Source organism: Pteropus alecto, unplaced genomic scaffold, assembly GCF_000325575.1.
Source record: "Pteropus alecto unplaced genomic scaffold, ASM32557v1 scaffold220, whole genome shotgun sequence".
Lineage (NCBI taxonomy): Eukaryota > Metazoa > Chordata > Mammalia > Chiroptera > Pteropodidae > Pteropus > Pteropus alecto.
Window position 1 is genome coordinate 2,144,629 of NW_006430043.1, and position 15,928 is coordinate 2,160,556.

Here is a 15,928-nt window from a genome sequence, read left to right on the forward strand (position 1 = left end):
TCTTCTTCTACCCCCATTCCCACCCCACAGGAGATCCGTGTCCTCCACGCCCACATCTCAGACACCTCAGTCGTCGTCACGATGGACAACAGCCGGGACCTGAACATGGACTGCATCATTGCTGAGATCAAGGCTCAGTACGATGATGTTGCCAGCCGCAGCCGTGCTGAGGCTGAGTCCTGGTACCGCAGCAAGGTGAGTGGCACGGGACACCTGCCTCCTAGACGTGGTCCTGGGAGGGATTCGAGGTATATATTAGAAAGGCTTCTTTTGTCTGGGGATCCTGATCCCTAGAGATAGTAACAGAGGGCGGACAGTTCTAAGGTTGGGGTGGCAGAACGGGGCTGCCATGGCTGGTTGCACAGGCCAAACACTGTACAACCTGCACTATCATCCCTGGCATACTTATTGGCTGGCATGTCCCATGCTGAGCCTCAGGAGCATCTGTGCTTCCCCGCAGTGTGAGGAGATGAAGGCCACGGTGATCCGGCACGGGGAGACCCTACGCCGCACCAAGGAGGAGATCAATGAGCTGAAAAATGATCCAGAGGCTGACCGCCGAGGTCGAGAATGCCAAGTGCCAGGTACGGGTCACCTGTGGCCTAGACACCAGAGAGGCTGGGGGCCTCGCCAGGGTCCCATGGGCAATGTCTGCCCAATGTGGATCTCAGCATTCATTCTCCAGCCCATTTGCATGACTAGAGTTGCGGGTTGTGGTCACTCAGGGAGACCCAGGTGATGGAGTGACAGGCCTGTTCCTGGGTGTTCCCAGCTGGCTGGGAGAGCCTGGACACACTCAGGAAATGAACAGAGAGACCCAGAGAAATAACCCACCTTATTCTCTTCTGGATCGCCAGAACACCAAGCTGGAGACTGCAGTGACCCAGGCTGAGCAGCAGGGCGAGACGGCCGTCAGCGACGCACGCTGCAAGCTGGCTGAGCTGGAGGCCGCCCTGCAGAAGGCCAAGCAGGACATGGCCTGCCTGCTCAGGGAGTACCAGGAGGTGATGAACTCCAAGCTGGGCCTGGACATCGAGATCGCCACCTACAGGCGGCTGCTGGAGGGCGAGGAGCAGAGGTAAGGCCCTACCCTGTCTGGCCCTGAGCTTCCATTTATGCACCTTGTGCTAAGGCCTACCTTCTCCTGGCTGAGCAAGGGCCACAGTCTGGACAAACCTGTCATTTATTACCTTGGGGGAGGGGTCATTTTTGGAGGTCCTTTCCCTCAGACCCTTCTCCTAGGTTCTTGACCACTTATGGACTCCTCGCTAAAAATATATGGAGCTCTGTCTGCCACTCTGGTTGAGTCACTAATATTGCCTTTTTCTTCTTCCCTCTCAGACTGTGTGAAGGCGTTGGAGCTGTGAATGTCTGTGAGTAATGTAGGCCCTTTGTTGATGGATTTACTTTCTTCCTGTAAAGGATGGCGGAATCTGGATGGAGGGATTTCTCTGGGACCTAAATAAAATAGAGGGCTGGCATCTCAGCAAGATGGGTTTTGGGTCACAAAGCAGGAAAAACCACAGCTTTGGGATAAGATGAACCTAGAGTTGTCAAGTAAAGATGCTAGGGAAGGTGAGTCTTCGGGGAGGCTGGATGACTCATGCCCGAAATTTTGACTCAGGCTTTGGGGTTCACAGGTGTCAGCAGCTCGCGGGGTGGGGTCGTCTGCGGGGACCTCTGCGTGTCCGGCTCCCGGCCAGTGACCGGCAGTGCTTGCAGCGCCCCCTGCAGTGGGAACCTGGCGGTGAGCACTGGAATGTGCGCGCCCTGCGCACCCTGTGGCCCCTGCAATTCCATCACATCTTGTGGCCTGGGCACCGGAGGTGTGAGCTCCTGCGGCATCAGTTCCTGTGGCGTGGGCTCCTGCACCAGTAGCTGCCGCAAATGTTAGACACCCAACTGAAGCCCCAGCCCTGGTGTCTCTCCTGCCCAGCCCAGCCCCGCTTGGTCCAGTCTCCCTGACCCCAGCCCCCAGGCAAAACAAGCACTCCTTGCTTCTGCACTTTGAAAGGTCCACCCGGCTCCCAGCCTCTAATGTGTATGTGTGATCCCCTCTCCTTTGGCTCTGTCCCCCTTCTTCCCCACCCTGCCCCATCACCCCCCTCCCTGTGCTGGGAAAGGCTACCCCAGAAAGAAGTCCCCTGAGCACTCACAGGAAGGGGGTTCCTTAGGAGGAAGGACCAGGACCAGGAACCTACCCTGGGCTGCCATGGGGCCAATGGCCAGAGTCCCCCAGCTTCTCCCCTTCCTTCTGTCTTCATCTCTGTCTTGATCTGTGTTTCCAATAAATCAATGTAGCCAATCCTGGGCCTTGTCTACACCTCTGTTAACCCAAAGGTGAGGGTTTGGAAGGGTCTTCAAAGTCACATGGAGCAGAGAATGGCCTAGTCTGGCATCTCCAGTACAGTCCTCTGTCCCTGGGCTCACAACAGTCTCAGATTTAGCCAGGGTTGTGGTAGGCCCCCATACGATGTAATTGTATCCACACACCCTTATTGATTTTATCCACACCACCTTTCATGACACATCATGCAGATGAAGAAACCAAAGCTCAGCGACGCACAGTAACTGGGGCAGGGCCCCACACCGAGTTCAGTGGTGAGGCTGGGGTTTGAACTCATGTGCATCTCTAGTGCTCATTTCACCAAACCACAGCTGCCTCCCAGAAAACATCCCTGTGCACCCCTATAAACTGATGGATAATGAAAATTAGATTCCCCAGTCACTCAAAGCTTAAGGAAACATCACTCATTGCTTTGGTGAGAAAGACTCACGCCTGAGTAATTTATTAGAATTCTTTAAGAGATAAATACATGAACATGATTTAAACTTTCAAAAAGCTTTAACATGGCGACTTATTTTATAATGGAGTCCCTTTGAGGTTTGGAGAGCTGCCATAGGTGATAAATTACCTCAAAGACAGAAAACAGCACATAGCAAGATGATGATGTGGCAGAGAGGTGAGCACTCAGACTCTGGGGCCAGATTGCCTAAGCCCAAAGCTGGGCTCTTTTCTTTCCTCGCTGAGTGACCTTGGGCAGTTTGCTTATGCTCTCTGTGCCTTAGTTTCCACATCTTTAGTGAGAACGATAAAAAGAGCACCCACCTCATAGGGTCGATGGGAGGATTAAGGAATTTCATATATGTAAAATGCTTAGACAGTATCTGACACAAAATAACCACAATATGCATTTATCATTAGTACTATTCTTTTACAGAATGTAAAGTAGACTCCTCTCTGGGGATAAGGGCCATGGGCAGCCTCTCATTACACTTATATCTGTGATCAGAGATTGCAAGTACAGAGAGAACTCTCCAAGTCTTCCAGAGCTATTGAGTTTCTTCATTCAGGGTTTCTCCGCTCTAACACCGATGAGGATCTTACAGGTGGGGGGGCGGCGGGGGGAGGCGGAGATGGCCTCTCAGCCTCACTACGGGCCAAGGTGAGTCCTTGAACATCTGTATGGCAGAGCAAATCTCTAAACTTGCAGTCCCAGGCCCAGAAAACTGTAGCAGAAATGTTAATCCCCACTCACATCCCTCAGGGCAACAGAAATAATTATGAATACATATTGAGAGACCAGAAGAGAGTGGTCTGAAAAGAGAAAGGCTCTTTTAAAGGATAGGATCAAACCCAGGTGTCCCAGCCACCATTGTGGCCCCTCCACTCTCCTGATGAAATTCTGAGCAGAATAGGGCCTTGGGAGAGCTCCGGAGTATGCAATTGTCCTAACCAGTCCTCCGTCTGGTGACAGCACCCAGCTCAGAAGCAGGCCCTGTCAGGAGTACAGACCTGAGGCCCAGGAACCTCCATCCCCAAAGCCACCTACAACTCCATTTCTGAGGGACTTCTCATCTCTGTCAAATGACCCCTCCCCCTCCTCATCTCACTGATCTCATCGGTCCAGCTGCAGAATGGTGAAGAAAATGGAACACTCCGCCTGCTACGTGACCTTTAATAAGTCACCTCCCTCTCTGGGCCTCAATGTATCCACTAGTGAAATCAAATTTTGGACTAGATGGCTGCTAAGTTCCTTACCAAGTCAAAGCTCTATTATCCTTTAGGAGAGGTGTGACAGGACCAGGAGCTAGAGGGAAGAAGGGATTCCAGGGGTCATGCAACTGTGCTATGTACGTTCTGTCTTTACCTTCTTTCTGCGTAGCTCACTGTCTAGAGAGAGCTGTCTGTGAGTGGAACAGTTTGATTACATCCAGGTTCATGCATATCTCCAAGCATCTGTGTGGAAATACATTTATGTATATGTGTGACTGTGAGGGTTTCTATATGTATACTCATGTGTGTGAATTTGTGTATATCTGTGTTTAACAATTGAAGAGAAGAATTTTTGGGGTACGTGTGAATATGAGTACAACGTGGTTATAAGTGCACTCATGTACTGGTGAGAGGTTCCAGCTGAGAACTGGGCTAAGATAGAAGTGATGATGGGCAGGTGCTGCTGGGTATCATAGTGGGGAAGTGCCCTCTGACTAGGGAGACCTCGCTCTAACTCTTAGGATTCCCTACCTACCCTCCTGCCCTACAATCATTCTAGCTCTAGCCGGGGCAAAGGGAAGTCAACTGGCCTTAGACTTTGTAGAGTGTTCTTTAAAGGTGCTCAAAAACCCTTCCCAAGTGATCTATTAATTAATTATAAGTGATATGTTAATTATATTTATATAACTCTTACTATGTTTTAGGTGCTTTACATATAATAATGTATTTAATTCTGAAACAACCCTATCATATGTACTATTTTTATTTTACAGATAAACTATGGTGTAGAGAGGTTAAGGAGGGAGGAAAATTAAAGGGATCAATGAATTTTTAAGAGTTAGATCTGGGGAAGGTGGCACAGAAATAGGTGAAGAGTTTTGCCAAGGGAACAGCAAGATTGGGAACACTATCCGGGCCCTTCCTTCCTTACTCCAGGCTGGTCTAGTTGATATATTGCAGCTGGAATAACTTCCAGAAGGACTGCATTTAGACACATCGAGACTCCCAAGAGGTTTCCATAGGGTGAGATATGATAAAGGGGAAGAACGGGCCAAAAACATCCAAGGACAAGGCAGAGCAACCAGGACCATAGAGACTCTATCCGTTCATATCTGCTGTCTGGCAGGCCCTGGAGATGGATGATTGAAATCATCACTGCCCTTGAGGGGCTCGAATAGAGACGCTAACATGGCCAAGTTTCATCTAACATATTAAGTGCAATTAAGTGTGAGACAGGCATCAGGAGCCAACAAAGGGCTGACCCCTGTGGTCCCCTTCCACTGAGAAGCGATGACTGCGCTGGTGATGATGATCCTCCTTCCCTTCAGAAGTCATCCCAGCTCACAAAGCTTAAAAATGGGTTGGTGAATGACTCTCCATAAATGCGCCAGGTAGTTGTCTCCCACCCCAGGCTGGAATGTGGCCTCTGTCCAGGGGTGCCACTCAGAGAATCAGTCTCCAGACCACAAACAGTGCTGGTGACCCATGTGGCCCTGGCCCAGCAAGAGACTCAAACCTGACTTCACAGCCCCTGGAATCTCCTGGACTGACATCAGGCTTGGGATTTGGAAAGGAAAAAATGTGGGCAACAACCAGTCCTCAGTGCTGCAGAAGGCTCATGAGAAATCCTGCTTACAACTCCTGGGGGTATTTTCTTCTGCTCTTTCCACAAATGATCAGCACAGCAGGAGCTGGAAAAACCTGACCTTGAAAATTACAGAATGTCATTACCTTCTAGCAAAACACAGGAAACACAGGGCCCCCTCCTCTGCAAGAAAAAATCAGAAGAGGGGCTCTACTTTCAAGGAGCTACTTTGCACTGAGAATATTGGTAAGAACGTTTATATAGTTGGTGTCCATTAGTGTGGATCAAATGGAGCTGATGCATAAGTCCAGTGGGGCCATGTCCAATACCCTTCAGGTGAGTGGCAGCCTGCCAGTCAAGTTTCAGTCCCATTCCTCTTACATGAGATTGCTGTTTACCAAGGAAGGGGGCCTTTTAAATACCTGTTCTTCAGGCAGAGACCCAGGAAAACACAGCAGACACCCTGGCACTAGCCTACCTTAAAAGGTAAAGCCAGAGTTGTTGGCCAATGACACACCTTAGCCCCACCCAGGGACATAGAAAGCAGGAACCATTGTTCCCCAGAAGTGTTGATGATGTAACCCTTTGTGCAATAGAAAAGAATGTGAGCTCAGTGAACGGAGGCTTCTCTCAGGGCTGTGTGGCAAGAAAAGGACCCAGAAACCCAGCCCTCCTCTGGACACCCCATCTCCCAATTGGCCTGTCTTCTGTCCCCCAATGTCCAGTTGCTTTGTGAAAACTCAAACCAAACTATACTATAGACCTGAGGTAGAGGCAGAGCTGGAACCTTGGGTCTGATTCCAAAGATAGGCTTTCTTCCACCATAATATGTTGTTCCCAGCCCACCATCGGATCACTCATTAAACTAGAACTTGGGCTGGGGCCTGAACCACCCGATTGTGTTCATATCCCCCAGCCCCAATCTGCGAGGGCCATCTTCCGCAGGGCCTGTCCTCAAGTGTCTCTCCCTGCCTGGGCAGTAGAAGCCTTGCCCTCATTCTCATGCCGCTCTACTCTACTTCCGGTCTGTTTCCTTGTTTATGGCCTGTCTCACCACCAGAAGGTCATCTCCAGAGGGCCGTGAGTTGAGTGTTGTCTAGTACTCACCAGGCACTACGCCTGATCCTAAGAAGCTATTCCATAAGTTTTTGTAGAGTGAGCGAGTGGGCGAATGAATGCCATTCTCAGTTCCTCTGCCAAGTAGAGCTAACTGTGGAACCCAAGCTAGGAGGGTTGCTTCTTGGTAGTGGCCTCCAACCCAAATCTGGCCAGCTTTGTCTGCATTCTGGGAATAGCTGAGGAATCCAGGTGCAAACAGCCCAGTGGCTCAGTCTCCTGCAGAACTTTTTATTGCAAAGGAGGAGTCCCAGGAAAATAGGAGAGGGGATACTTTAGAGGGGCAAAACAACATTCCAAGAGTTAATCCTCAGGGGTGAGGGACGGGAAGTAGAGATGAAGTGAGGGCCAGCTCCATGGGAGGGGCGTTGAGACAAAGGGCCAAGTCCCTGGGGGCACAAGCTAAGGTTCTTCGACTTCTGAACAAGGCAGGAAGGGTTCAATATCTGCGGAAGCCTCTGCAGCTGAAGTCTCCAACACAGCCTGGGAGGCCGCAGAGCGCGCAGCCGCCGCCAGGGGCGCTCGTCTCCAGGGCGTCAGAGCCCGCTACCGGCTGCAGCAGGCGGCCAGGGCACGAGGCTGAGATGGGCCTGCAGGTGGGAGGGCTGCCCAGGGCTGAGCGGAGAAGAGCTGTTGGAAGGAGGAAACTCCCTTTCCCCGCTCCGCCCCAGAAGACAGACAGACTCCTGCTCCAGGGGACAATGCACAGACTCATCTCCCTATCAGGAGGCAGTCGTGCAAACTCCCCCAAAGTAATAGATAGACGGACTCCTTCCCCCAAAAAACGGTCTCAGAGAATCCCTCCCTCCCTGAGGTCAGACGTAGAATCTCCCCACCCAAGAATAAAACAGTCTTGTCCACGAGGATAAACCCACAGAACTGCCTCCCACACTCCAGGCAAAACCAACAGGACTTCCCCCCAAAAAAGAGACAACAGGACCCCCTCCTCCCAAATCACACACAGACTCACCTCTAGGAGAAGAAACAGCCTTCCCACCTCCTCCTCCCCACCCCCTCACAAAGGGTGAGAGACACAGATGAAGCAGACCCCTTCTCTCTTGCCGAGAAGACACACAACAAGGGGGTAGGATTAGATCTGACCCCTCTAACCCAATTTACACCTATTATTTACTTACTGCAGCTCCCTGCCCCCAATCCCAGGCCAAGCCTGCAGGGAGAAGGGGGAAGCAGGTGAGTGGATCTATCTCCTAAGTGTAACAGTCTTCATGCTCCAAGACAAAACACTCCTAGCCCTCCCCAGACAGGCAGAAAGCTTTCTATTCTGCATGCTCATTGGTTCTCTCAAATCCTCACAACCCTTTTGAAGAAAGACTCCTTTTGGACCTTTAAACTCAATCTTCACTGCCTTAAATTTAAATAACTCACTTTTATTGATGACTTCTTGGAAAAGGGAGGAGAGAAAAGATCTACACTTTCTTCGGCCTAAACTTCTTGAAAGGGGAGACCGTGGGGGCGGGGACATTTTAAAAGAGACCACAGAGAAGTTAGTTCAGTTATCTGAAGACTATTGTTCAAACCTCACTCAATCCCTTTCTACCTGTGTGTCCTTGAGGTGATCCTTTGCCTTTTCTGAGACTCAGTTTCCTCATCTGTGAAATGGAGATAATAGCATTTCTCCCAGGGTGTTTGTGGGTTTCAAGGAGAAAAATAAATGTATCATGCCTGTTGCATGGTGAGTTCTTTCTCTCTCCCCTCAGTCTGGTGTCCCAGCTAGATGGAGCTGGCAGTCCTTGAGTCTTTACTGCTGTCTAAGGTTAAAAGCCAGGACCTACCTGTTCCCATAAACCCTGACTTCCCCAGGCCCAGGGAAGATGGGCAGAACTGGGAAGAAGGCACTCCACACTGGGGGCCTCATTCCCCCTGGCTGGCCCATGGTCTTTGCAGCTGTCATGGTAGACGAATTGGCCCCTGCTCTCTGATCCTGGGGGCTAATGATTTCATGAGTTGCCCCAGCCCAAGGTGCCATGAGCTCATTAGCTGAGACCGTTTATCTAAAAGGCTGTTAAATGGTGGGGGAAAACTAGCTCCCGAAGAGCAAGTCCCTGGATAGCCAGGTCACCTCCCCGCCCCATCCCCAGAAGGTAAGACCCCAAGAGGTGACCTCCCTGTGCCCCTGCACTCCTCACTGTAGGCATATCTGAAGCACTGCCCAGCCTTCACCTGCTCTCCTCGCTCTCCAGCAGCTTGCGGTAGGTGGCGATCTCAAAGTCCAGGCCCAGCTTGACGATCATGAGTTCCTGGTACTCCCGCAACTGCCGCACCATGTCTTGCTTGGCCTTCTGCAGGGCGGCCTCCAGCCAGGCTAGCTTGCCCTTGGCACTGTCTGAGGCACCCTCCTCCTGCAGAGCTGGTGCGTTCTTGGCTCCCTCTGGTTCACAGGGCTGGGAGCGAAGGGAAGACCATGGACAAAAGGACATCCTTGGACCCCACACCTCCCTCCCCAAGGATCCAGACCTTTCTCAGAAGCTGGAAGGCCAATGAGGATCACAGATTGTTGTGCTAAGTGAGCACGCCTGTTCTGAAACATACATTCGTGTGTCCGCCCTGTTCCTAGGAGGGTGATTTGGGGCTAGCTATCTAGGTTGGCTGAGAGAGAGCCTTTCACATCTATTATGGTGACACTTTTAATATGAGCTCAGATTCTAGAAGCATCAAAGGCTCCTTAGCACATAATGTTGATATTATTGTTTCTCAAGGAAACTAACAAGAAGGCTATCCTGTCCTCATAGGAGACTAGAATTTGTAGTTTGGGGAGGAAAAATAGTAACAACAGTGCTTGCCTTGGTGAGGTGTGCTTGGTACTTAGAAAACCAGTGCGGGGATCAGAGCAGCTATGGGTGGTAGGAAAATGAACCCCAACGTGCCTACTCTCTCACTCTGTCACCCCCAGAACCTGAACAGCTCGCCTTCCCTCCCAAAGTCATCACTTCCTGAAGAAGAGAGAACCCCCATGAGTGTCCCTCAGAGCCTGAAACACTTGTCAAAGAAAAGACCAGAAGCAGAACCCCTCCCTCTGTAGGGTGGAGTGTGAGCGAGGAGAGGCTGACGGAGAGGGAAGCTGGGAGAAAAGAGAGGAGATTGAGAGATAGAGAGGTGGAAAGAAAGAGAGCATTCATGTGGGAACCTCTCTTTTCTTAGGCCTAAGCCTGAGTTGCAAACACAAATGCCTACAGAAGCCTGGCTACAGACATCAAAAGGTAAAGGCCAAATGTTAACTTTGTATCAACAGTATTCAGTTCCACAAAGAAATATGCATGCTCTCATTTTCCTGAAATCCCAGGACCTCTTTCATTTCTCTACTTTGGATAGAAACATAGCCTCAACATCTTTTCTCTGTTACAGGGATAATAACAGCACCTTTGCTCTTCTACAGGTGATGATAAATGGCAAAACCCTCTGCCTCTGTGTCAGAGGAATCAATTCGGAGTGGTGGGAGCTGCAGCACACAAAAGAGCACATCCCTGTGTAAAGATAGAGAAAATAGAGGCCTCTCCTCTCTAGCCAGATGTTGCCATGTGGGATCATAGTCTAATATTGCCAGATCTGCACATTTTTAGAGAACCCAGAAAACTGGCTTTCTAGGTAAGATCTTGTAATTTCTGAAGATGAACTCAAATTTAATGCTATGTAGGATAAAAAAACACACAGACATAAAAATGTACATATACATAAAAACATTATACAAACAAGCATACATATTCATACATATTTACTTTTATGTTAATCACTTATCTATATGAAATACAGGGAGCACTATATAAATGTAAGCATGATATACACATACAGCCACACTCCTATTGCTCAGACATTCACTGTCCATCTATTCCAAAGGAATTGGGGGTGTGCCTAGTCTAGTTGTCATAGATAGTGGACACACCCCTATCTCACCTTATTCCACCCCTGATTCCCACCCCTCACCTGACTCGTATCGAGGTCCACATCCACAGTCAGCTTCTGGATGGCCTGGTTAAGTCTGTTGAGCTCCTCCTTGCTGTGCCTCATGCTCTGCGTATGTCTCTGCACTGTCTCCTTTACCTCCTCACACTGTGGGGTTGGGGCAGCGGTGTAAGCAGGCGGATGGGAAGATGAGGAGAGCGAACAAGAGCACTCGACTGAGGCCAGCGAGACAGTTCCGGTACCCCCCATCCATCTGCTATCACAGGCAGATCATCTAACTTCTCTGGGCTTCTGTTTCTCCATCCGTAACTTGGGGGATATTAATCTTTCCTATTTCTATTTCATTCTCCCAAGGGTTATTGGGAGAATGAAGTGCACTTGGCCGGCACACTGGTGTGTGTTCTATCAGGCCTGGAGATGCCTAAGGTAGCATAAATTCAGGGACAGAGGGCAATGAGGCAGGGCAACGACCTATGGAGTTGAGTCTTTGGACTGAGATCACATAGGGTTTATCCCAGGAATAGGGGTAATTAAACTCTAGGAAATTGTTATTCGCCACTTATATTATCTAAATTAATACTAAAAGCATTTATGAAAATTCAACAATAATCCCTAAATTTTAAAAATACTTTTAAAAACTTAAGAATAGGAATAAACTTCCTTAATTTGATGAATCTTATTAATGAGAGACAGATCCAGATTCCTGCTCCTTCCACAAACCAAAACCACTATGGGAAGGGCTGTCGAAAGGGAAAAAAACAGTGGGCGTTTTCCCATCCTACACCAATACATAAACAGATGGGCACAGTGACTGGTACTGGCACAGTATCTTATACTTTTCAAAGTCTTTTAGTCCACCATCTCACTGGGGCCCACAACCACCTGTGAAGTAGGCCACTTAAATGTTACTGTCTCCATTATCTTTTTCTGGATAAGCTGATGCTCATTACATCTACCATGTAAAGAAGTAGGGGCCCAGAGGGCCATGAGTGACCCTGCCAGTCAACAGCTGAGCTAGATCGAATCTTAAGCCCATGTTCTTTTCTCTATACCCTGAGGGACAGATACACACACACACACACACACACACACACACACACACACACACACACACACCCTTCCACTCAAAGAAGAGAACACACCCTTCAACTCAAAGAATAGGAACTGTTCAGACCAGCCCACTGCACATTTCTTTCCAGGGCAGGTGGGGTCTGGGGACACAGATATGAACAGACTGAAAAACATCTCCTGCAATTTCTGCCCTATTCCCACTGCCCACCCTCTCCTGCTCCCATTCCCAAAAGCTGTAGATGCAGCAGACAAGCTTTTTTGCTTGTCTGGGTGGAGTTAAAGGCCCCTCATCTGGTGTGAACCAATGAGCCATGTGGAAAGTCTCACCATAGTAAACTAAGCTGCAGTCTCCTCCAAGCCTCTGGTAGCACTAAGCCCAGCTCCAGCCCAAGTTGCTCCCAGAATCCTCACTTCTGAAGGCAAGGCCTCTCCTTCGGGGGGCTTTGTGACCTCACCTTATTACAATTGTAGAGTTCTGACGGTGGGGTGCCAGGGGCTGTTCTGTGAGCCCAGATGGGAAATTGAAGGTCCTCGACTGGAAGGAAGGAGAAGGATGGGAAAGAAAGGGTAATTCGCTTGGGAAAAGTGTGTAGAGCTTGGGCTTCTGGAGTGGGCATTGGGGAACCACAGCATGTGCTTGAGCAAGCCAGCCATCTGGTGTGAGGTATGATTTAGGGAGGTCTATTTGATAGCAATGTAGAAGACAGGCAGGAAGGAGAAAGAGTAGGACAGAAGATTCCAGTTCCAAGATAAAGTAGAAAATCTGGGATGATGACTCTAAACTAAAGAAGTAACCAGGGGACCAGAGAACACAAATTGCTGTTGACATTTTCTTTCTGTTTTATAAATTTCTCATACATGCAAAAGAGTATATGTAGCACACACTTAATGATTCAAATGTAACAGTAATGGAACAAATTCTTATCTGCCCACCAGTACCTTCAGAGGCCCACGTAGTATCCTTCCTCATCACAGCATCCTCCATCCCTGACCCCATCGAATCTCCAAAGTCACTACAATTCTCATGATTTTCTTTATTATCTTAACATGTATGAACTCCTAAGCAATCGTTTAGTTTTGCCTACCTTTACACTTTATATAAATAGAATTACACTATGTACTTCTATAAATTCCTTTTTCCTCCTCAACATTCTGTTTGTGAGATTTATTTGTTTTATTTTTCAATGTTGCATAGTATTCTAATTGTGAATAATTCTCTATTTTCTCTTATGAGTATGCATATATATTTTTTTGTTTTTGTTATAACAAACAATGCTGCTATGAACTTTTTGAAACACATCTGCTTGTGTACTTTGGCAAGAGATTCTTTAGGGTACTGGCTGTCAAATTTCTTAAACCACAACTCAGAATAAGAAATATACTTTATATCATAAATCAATGCCTACATACATATTCATGCACATAAACTGAAATGAGTAATTTTTCATTACTTGCTCCTACTATGTACAATGTACTCTGATCCTCAAAGCAATCACCTTAACAAGCTCTTCCATTTTCAATTTATGGCCTCATGTTTTCTCACAAATAGCATATTGATGTTATTATTTATTTAATAATATAAGGAAAATTAAATACCCATGAGCCCACTTATGATGCAAGAACCAAAACATTACCAATAATTTATATCTATCTACATACTACCTTGAATTTGTCATCATTCTCTTGCTTTGTTTTTTATTTTATTTTTTTAGTTTTATCACAGGAAGCACACCTGCCACACAAAGGAACAGCCACCCAGTCACCCATAATTCTAGCATCCTGGAGGACCCATCTCCCCACCCACTTCCACACCAGCCTTTTCCTTCCCACCACACACACACACGCGCGCGCGCACACGCGCGCACACACACACACCAGGATCTCTATTATCAAAATGGCCAAAAGTATTAGTCTAAGTATCCCAAGATCAAGTGGAGAAGTTCTTTCTCATGCCTGGTTTCACCTTGTCAGAGATCAGAATCCTCTCTCAAATGACAAACCTAGGAAATATTCCCTGGCTAACTCTGCTGTTGGTCCATGCCTGTCTGAAATGAACATTGCCCAGGAAGCTTCAGCTGGCCCCAGGAGAGAAAGGGTGGGGGGGGGAGAGAGAAAGAGAGAGAGAGCGAGAGCGAGAGCGAGAGCGAGAGCGAGAGAGAGAGAGAGATATCAAGCTGAAAGTTCCAGATAGCAAGATCATCCCAGATCTTGTTCTGTTCTTGTGTGCTGTTCCTATTTTTTACATACATTTTTTGGGTCTTGTGTGCATGTAGTCCTCCTCCCTCTGATAGGCAGTTCCAAGCCTTGTCCATTTCTCTCTGTGGGGACCCTGCCTGTCTGGACAGAGGTTGTATATAATAACAGTTCTATCAGATCAGGAGCCCCTGCCTTATATGCTTCTCTCGGTGTCTGCTTGTGCCCTGAATGTGTGTCCATCTCCTCTATCAGACTGAGAGCTCATCTAGACCACATCCCTTCTGCCCCTGACTCCCCTTCAGTGCTGAATCCTTAGCATGAGTGAGGTTCAGGAAGTGTGTGAGGGTGTGGTTGGGGCTGGCCATGATGTAGCAGTGGCCAGACCAGAGTCTGCAGGCTGAGACACAACTGAAAGCATGGCCAGAATTATATCTTTAAGTGATCTTACAGGAGCTGGATTTGCAGACTTCACTGAGAGAGCTAAAACAAGATAATCTACATGTCATGGTAACTCTAGGCTGAAGAGATGAAGCAAAAGGAAGAGAAGGATTCTGACCTCTCTCTCATTGCCCATTCCTTTTATAAACCCAGGCATCTGGGTCTGCCTTCCTCGCCAGGCAGCGTGGTCATTATGCTGTCTATGGACTTGGGGAATTTTGGTCAGAGAGGTCATGTAATTTTTCACCTAGATTGTAAGTGGCAGAGCCCAGGCTTAAACCCAGGTGTGTCTGATTCCAGAAACACTCTTGACCACTACACCATGGAAAAAGAAGAAATGTTTTTCTGAAATGGGCACACGGATGTTCAAGATGTTTCATAATAATGGCTTGGGTTATCAAAGTAGATATGCACATACACACTTTACACACACACACACCTTTTATATAGTATCCCTATATCCCTTTGGCTGGCACACCTCTGAGCAAGGCCCTCTCCAGATCAAACACTTCTGATGCTCAGCTCGACATTCTAAGCCCACCTGCCCATCCACCACATCCACCATCTGTTCTCAGCCTGCCTCCTTTCTCCCTGCCCTCATCCATCCCCTGTTTTTCAACTTAAGTGGACTGCCAGCTGCTCCTCTCACATTCTGTGGCTTCCATTGCTTTGTATCTTTTTTTACACCATTCCTTCTCCCTCTCTCATCTCAGCACAACCAGTTCCTCACCACTTTTCAAGCCCAACAAAACTGTCATCTCCTCCAAGGACCCTGAACCTACCTCTGGCCCCAAACCCATGAGCTGGTGGCTCACTCTCCCGACAAGTCCTCCTGGCATGGTATTTCTACATTAGAATCAGACACCCTGCAGTTTTGTATTAAGGCCTTCTATGAATGCCTGCCATGCCTGGGGACCACAGCTTCTCCCCTCACACTCTGAGGTGCTCAGCAGGTCTTTGCTGCCTGTCTTAAATTGGCTCCCGGGGCCTACTGGGGGTAAAAAAGAAACCTGACAACCAAGACAGAGCATTAGCCTTTCATCAATAGACTGGTGGATTGGAAATAAAAGGGACAAGGGAATGATTTCTAGACATCCGGCCAAGAATGGAGCAGCAAGCATAAGTACCGATCCTCTCTACAGAGAAATCTGTCCTTGATTGTATATGAACTCTCTCATGCTTCAGTTCATTTTTCTCCCCTGGATTCCAAGAATAATAAAGGGGACACCAGAGGGTGTGCTTTCCTGAGGCTGGGTGAGGGACACTTTGGGGGACCACTGTGCTCTAGCTATCAAACCTTTCAGTTCCATCCACTTCAGGTTGTTTTCTTAGTGGGCACAACTCAGCCTGCAGCCCTCTGGTCTCTCTGGATTTTAATGCACTTGATTTTCTATCAGAACACGGGCTGATTACTAACCACCTCATTGATGTGAAAGCACAGAAGATCCACTCCATCCACCCGCCAAAACGCAGAAAGAGGTCCAAGCAAGCATCATGTAAGTGCCTCCATAAGTCTAATTTAAGTCCTAGATGCTTCGGGATAAGTACATTTTCTCTTGTGAGGAGACACCAAAGGAAGACTTCTCCAATATTCCATTCTCTGGAGA

General features: G+C 48.2%; 2 protein-coding genes across 2 annotated transcripts in view; one reads left to right on the forward strand and one right to left on the reverse strand.

Annotated features, from left to right (window-relative positions):
• The window catches only part of LOC102892054 (keratin, type II cuticular Hb1), a 5,394-nt gene extending 3,382 nt beyond the window's left edge, over positions 1-2,012 (forward strand). Inside the window, 4 exon segments of the mRNA XM_025045603.1 lie at positions 31-195; positions 461-534; positions 536-584; positions 858-2,012. Coding sequence (XP_024901371.1) covers positions 31-195; positions 461-534; positions 536-584; positions 858-1,082 — 513 coding nt within the window. The 3' untranslated portion in view covers positions 1,083-2,012.
• A 5,125-nt stretch (positions 2,013-7,137) lies between these two features.
• LOC102892304 (keratin, type II cuticular Hb1) lies at positions 7,138-12,684 on the reverse strand. Its single transcript, XM_015587923.1, has 6 exons — positions 12,627-12,684; positions 12,143-12,222; positions 10,659-10,763; positions 8,880-9,100; positions 7,835-7,866; positions 7,138-7,313 (listed from the first exon to the last, which is right to left on the reverse strand). Exons 1-6 carry the CDS (start codon positions 12,682-12,684, stop codon positions 7,138-7,140), a joined length of 672 nt encoding a protein of 223 aa, XP_015443409.1.
• Between the last annotated feature and the right edge of the window lie 3,244 nt (positions 12,685-15,928).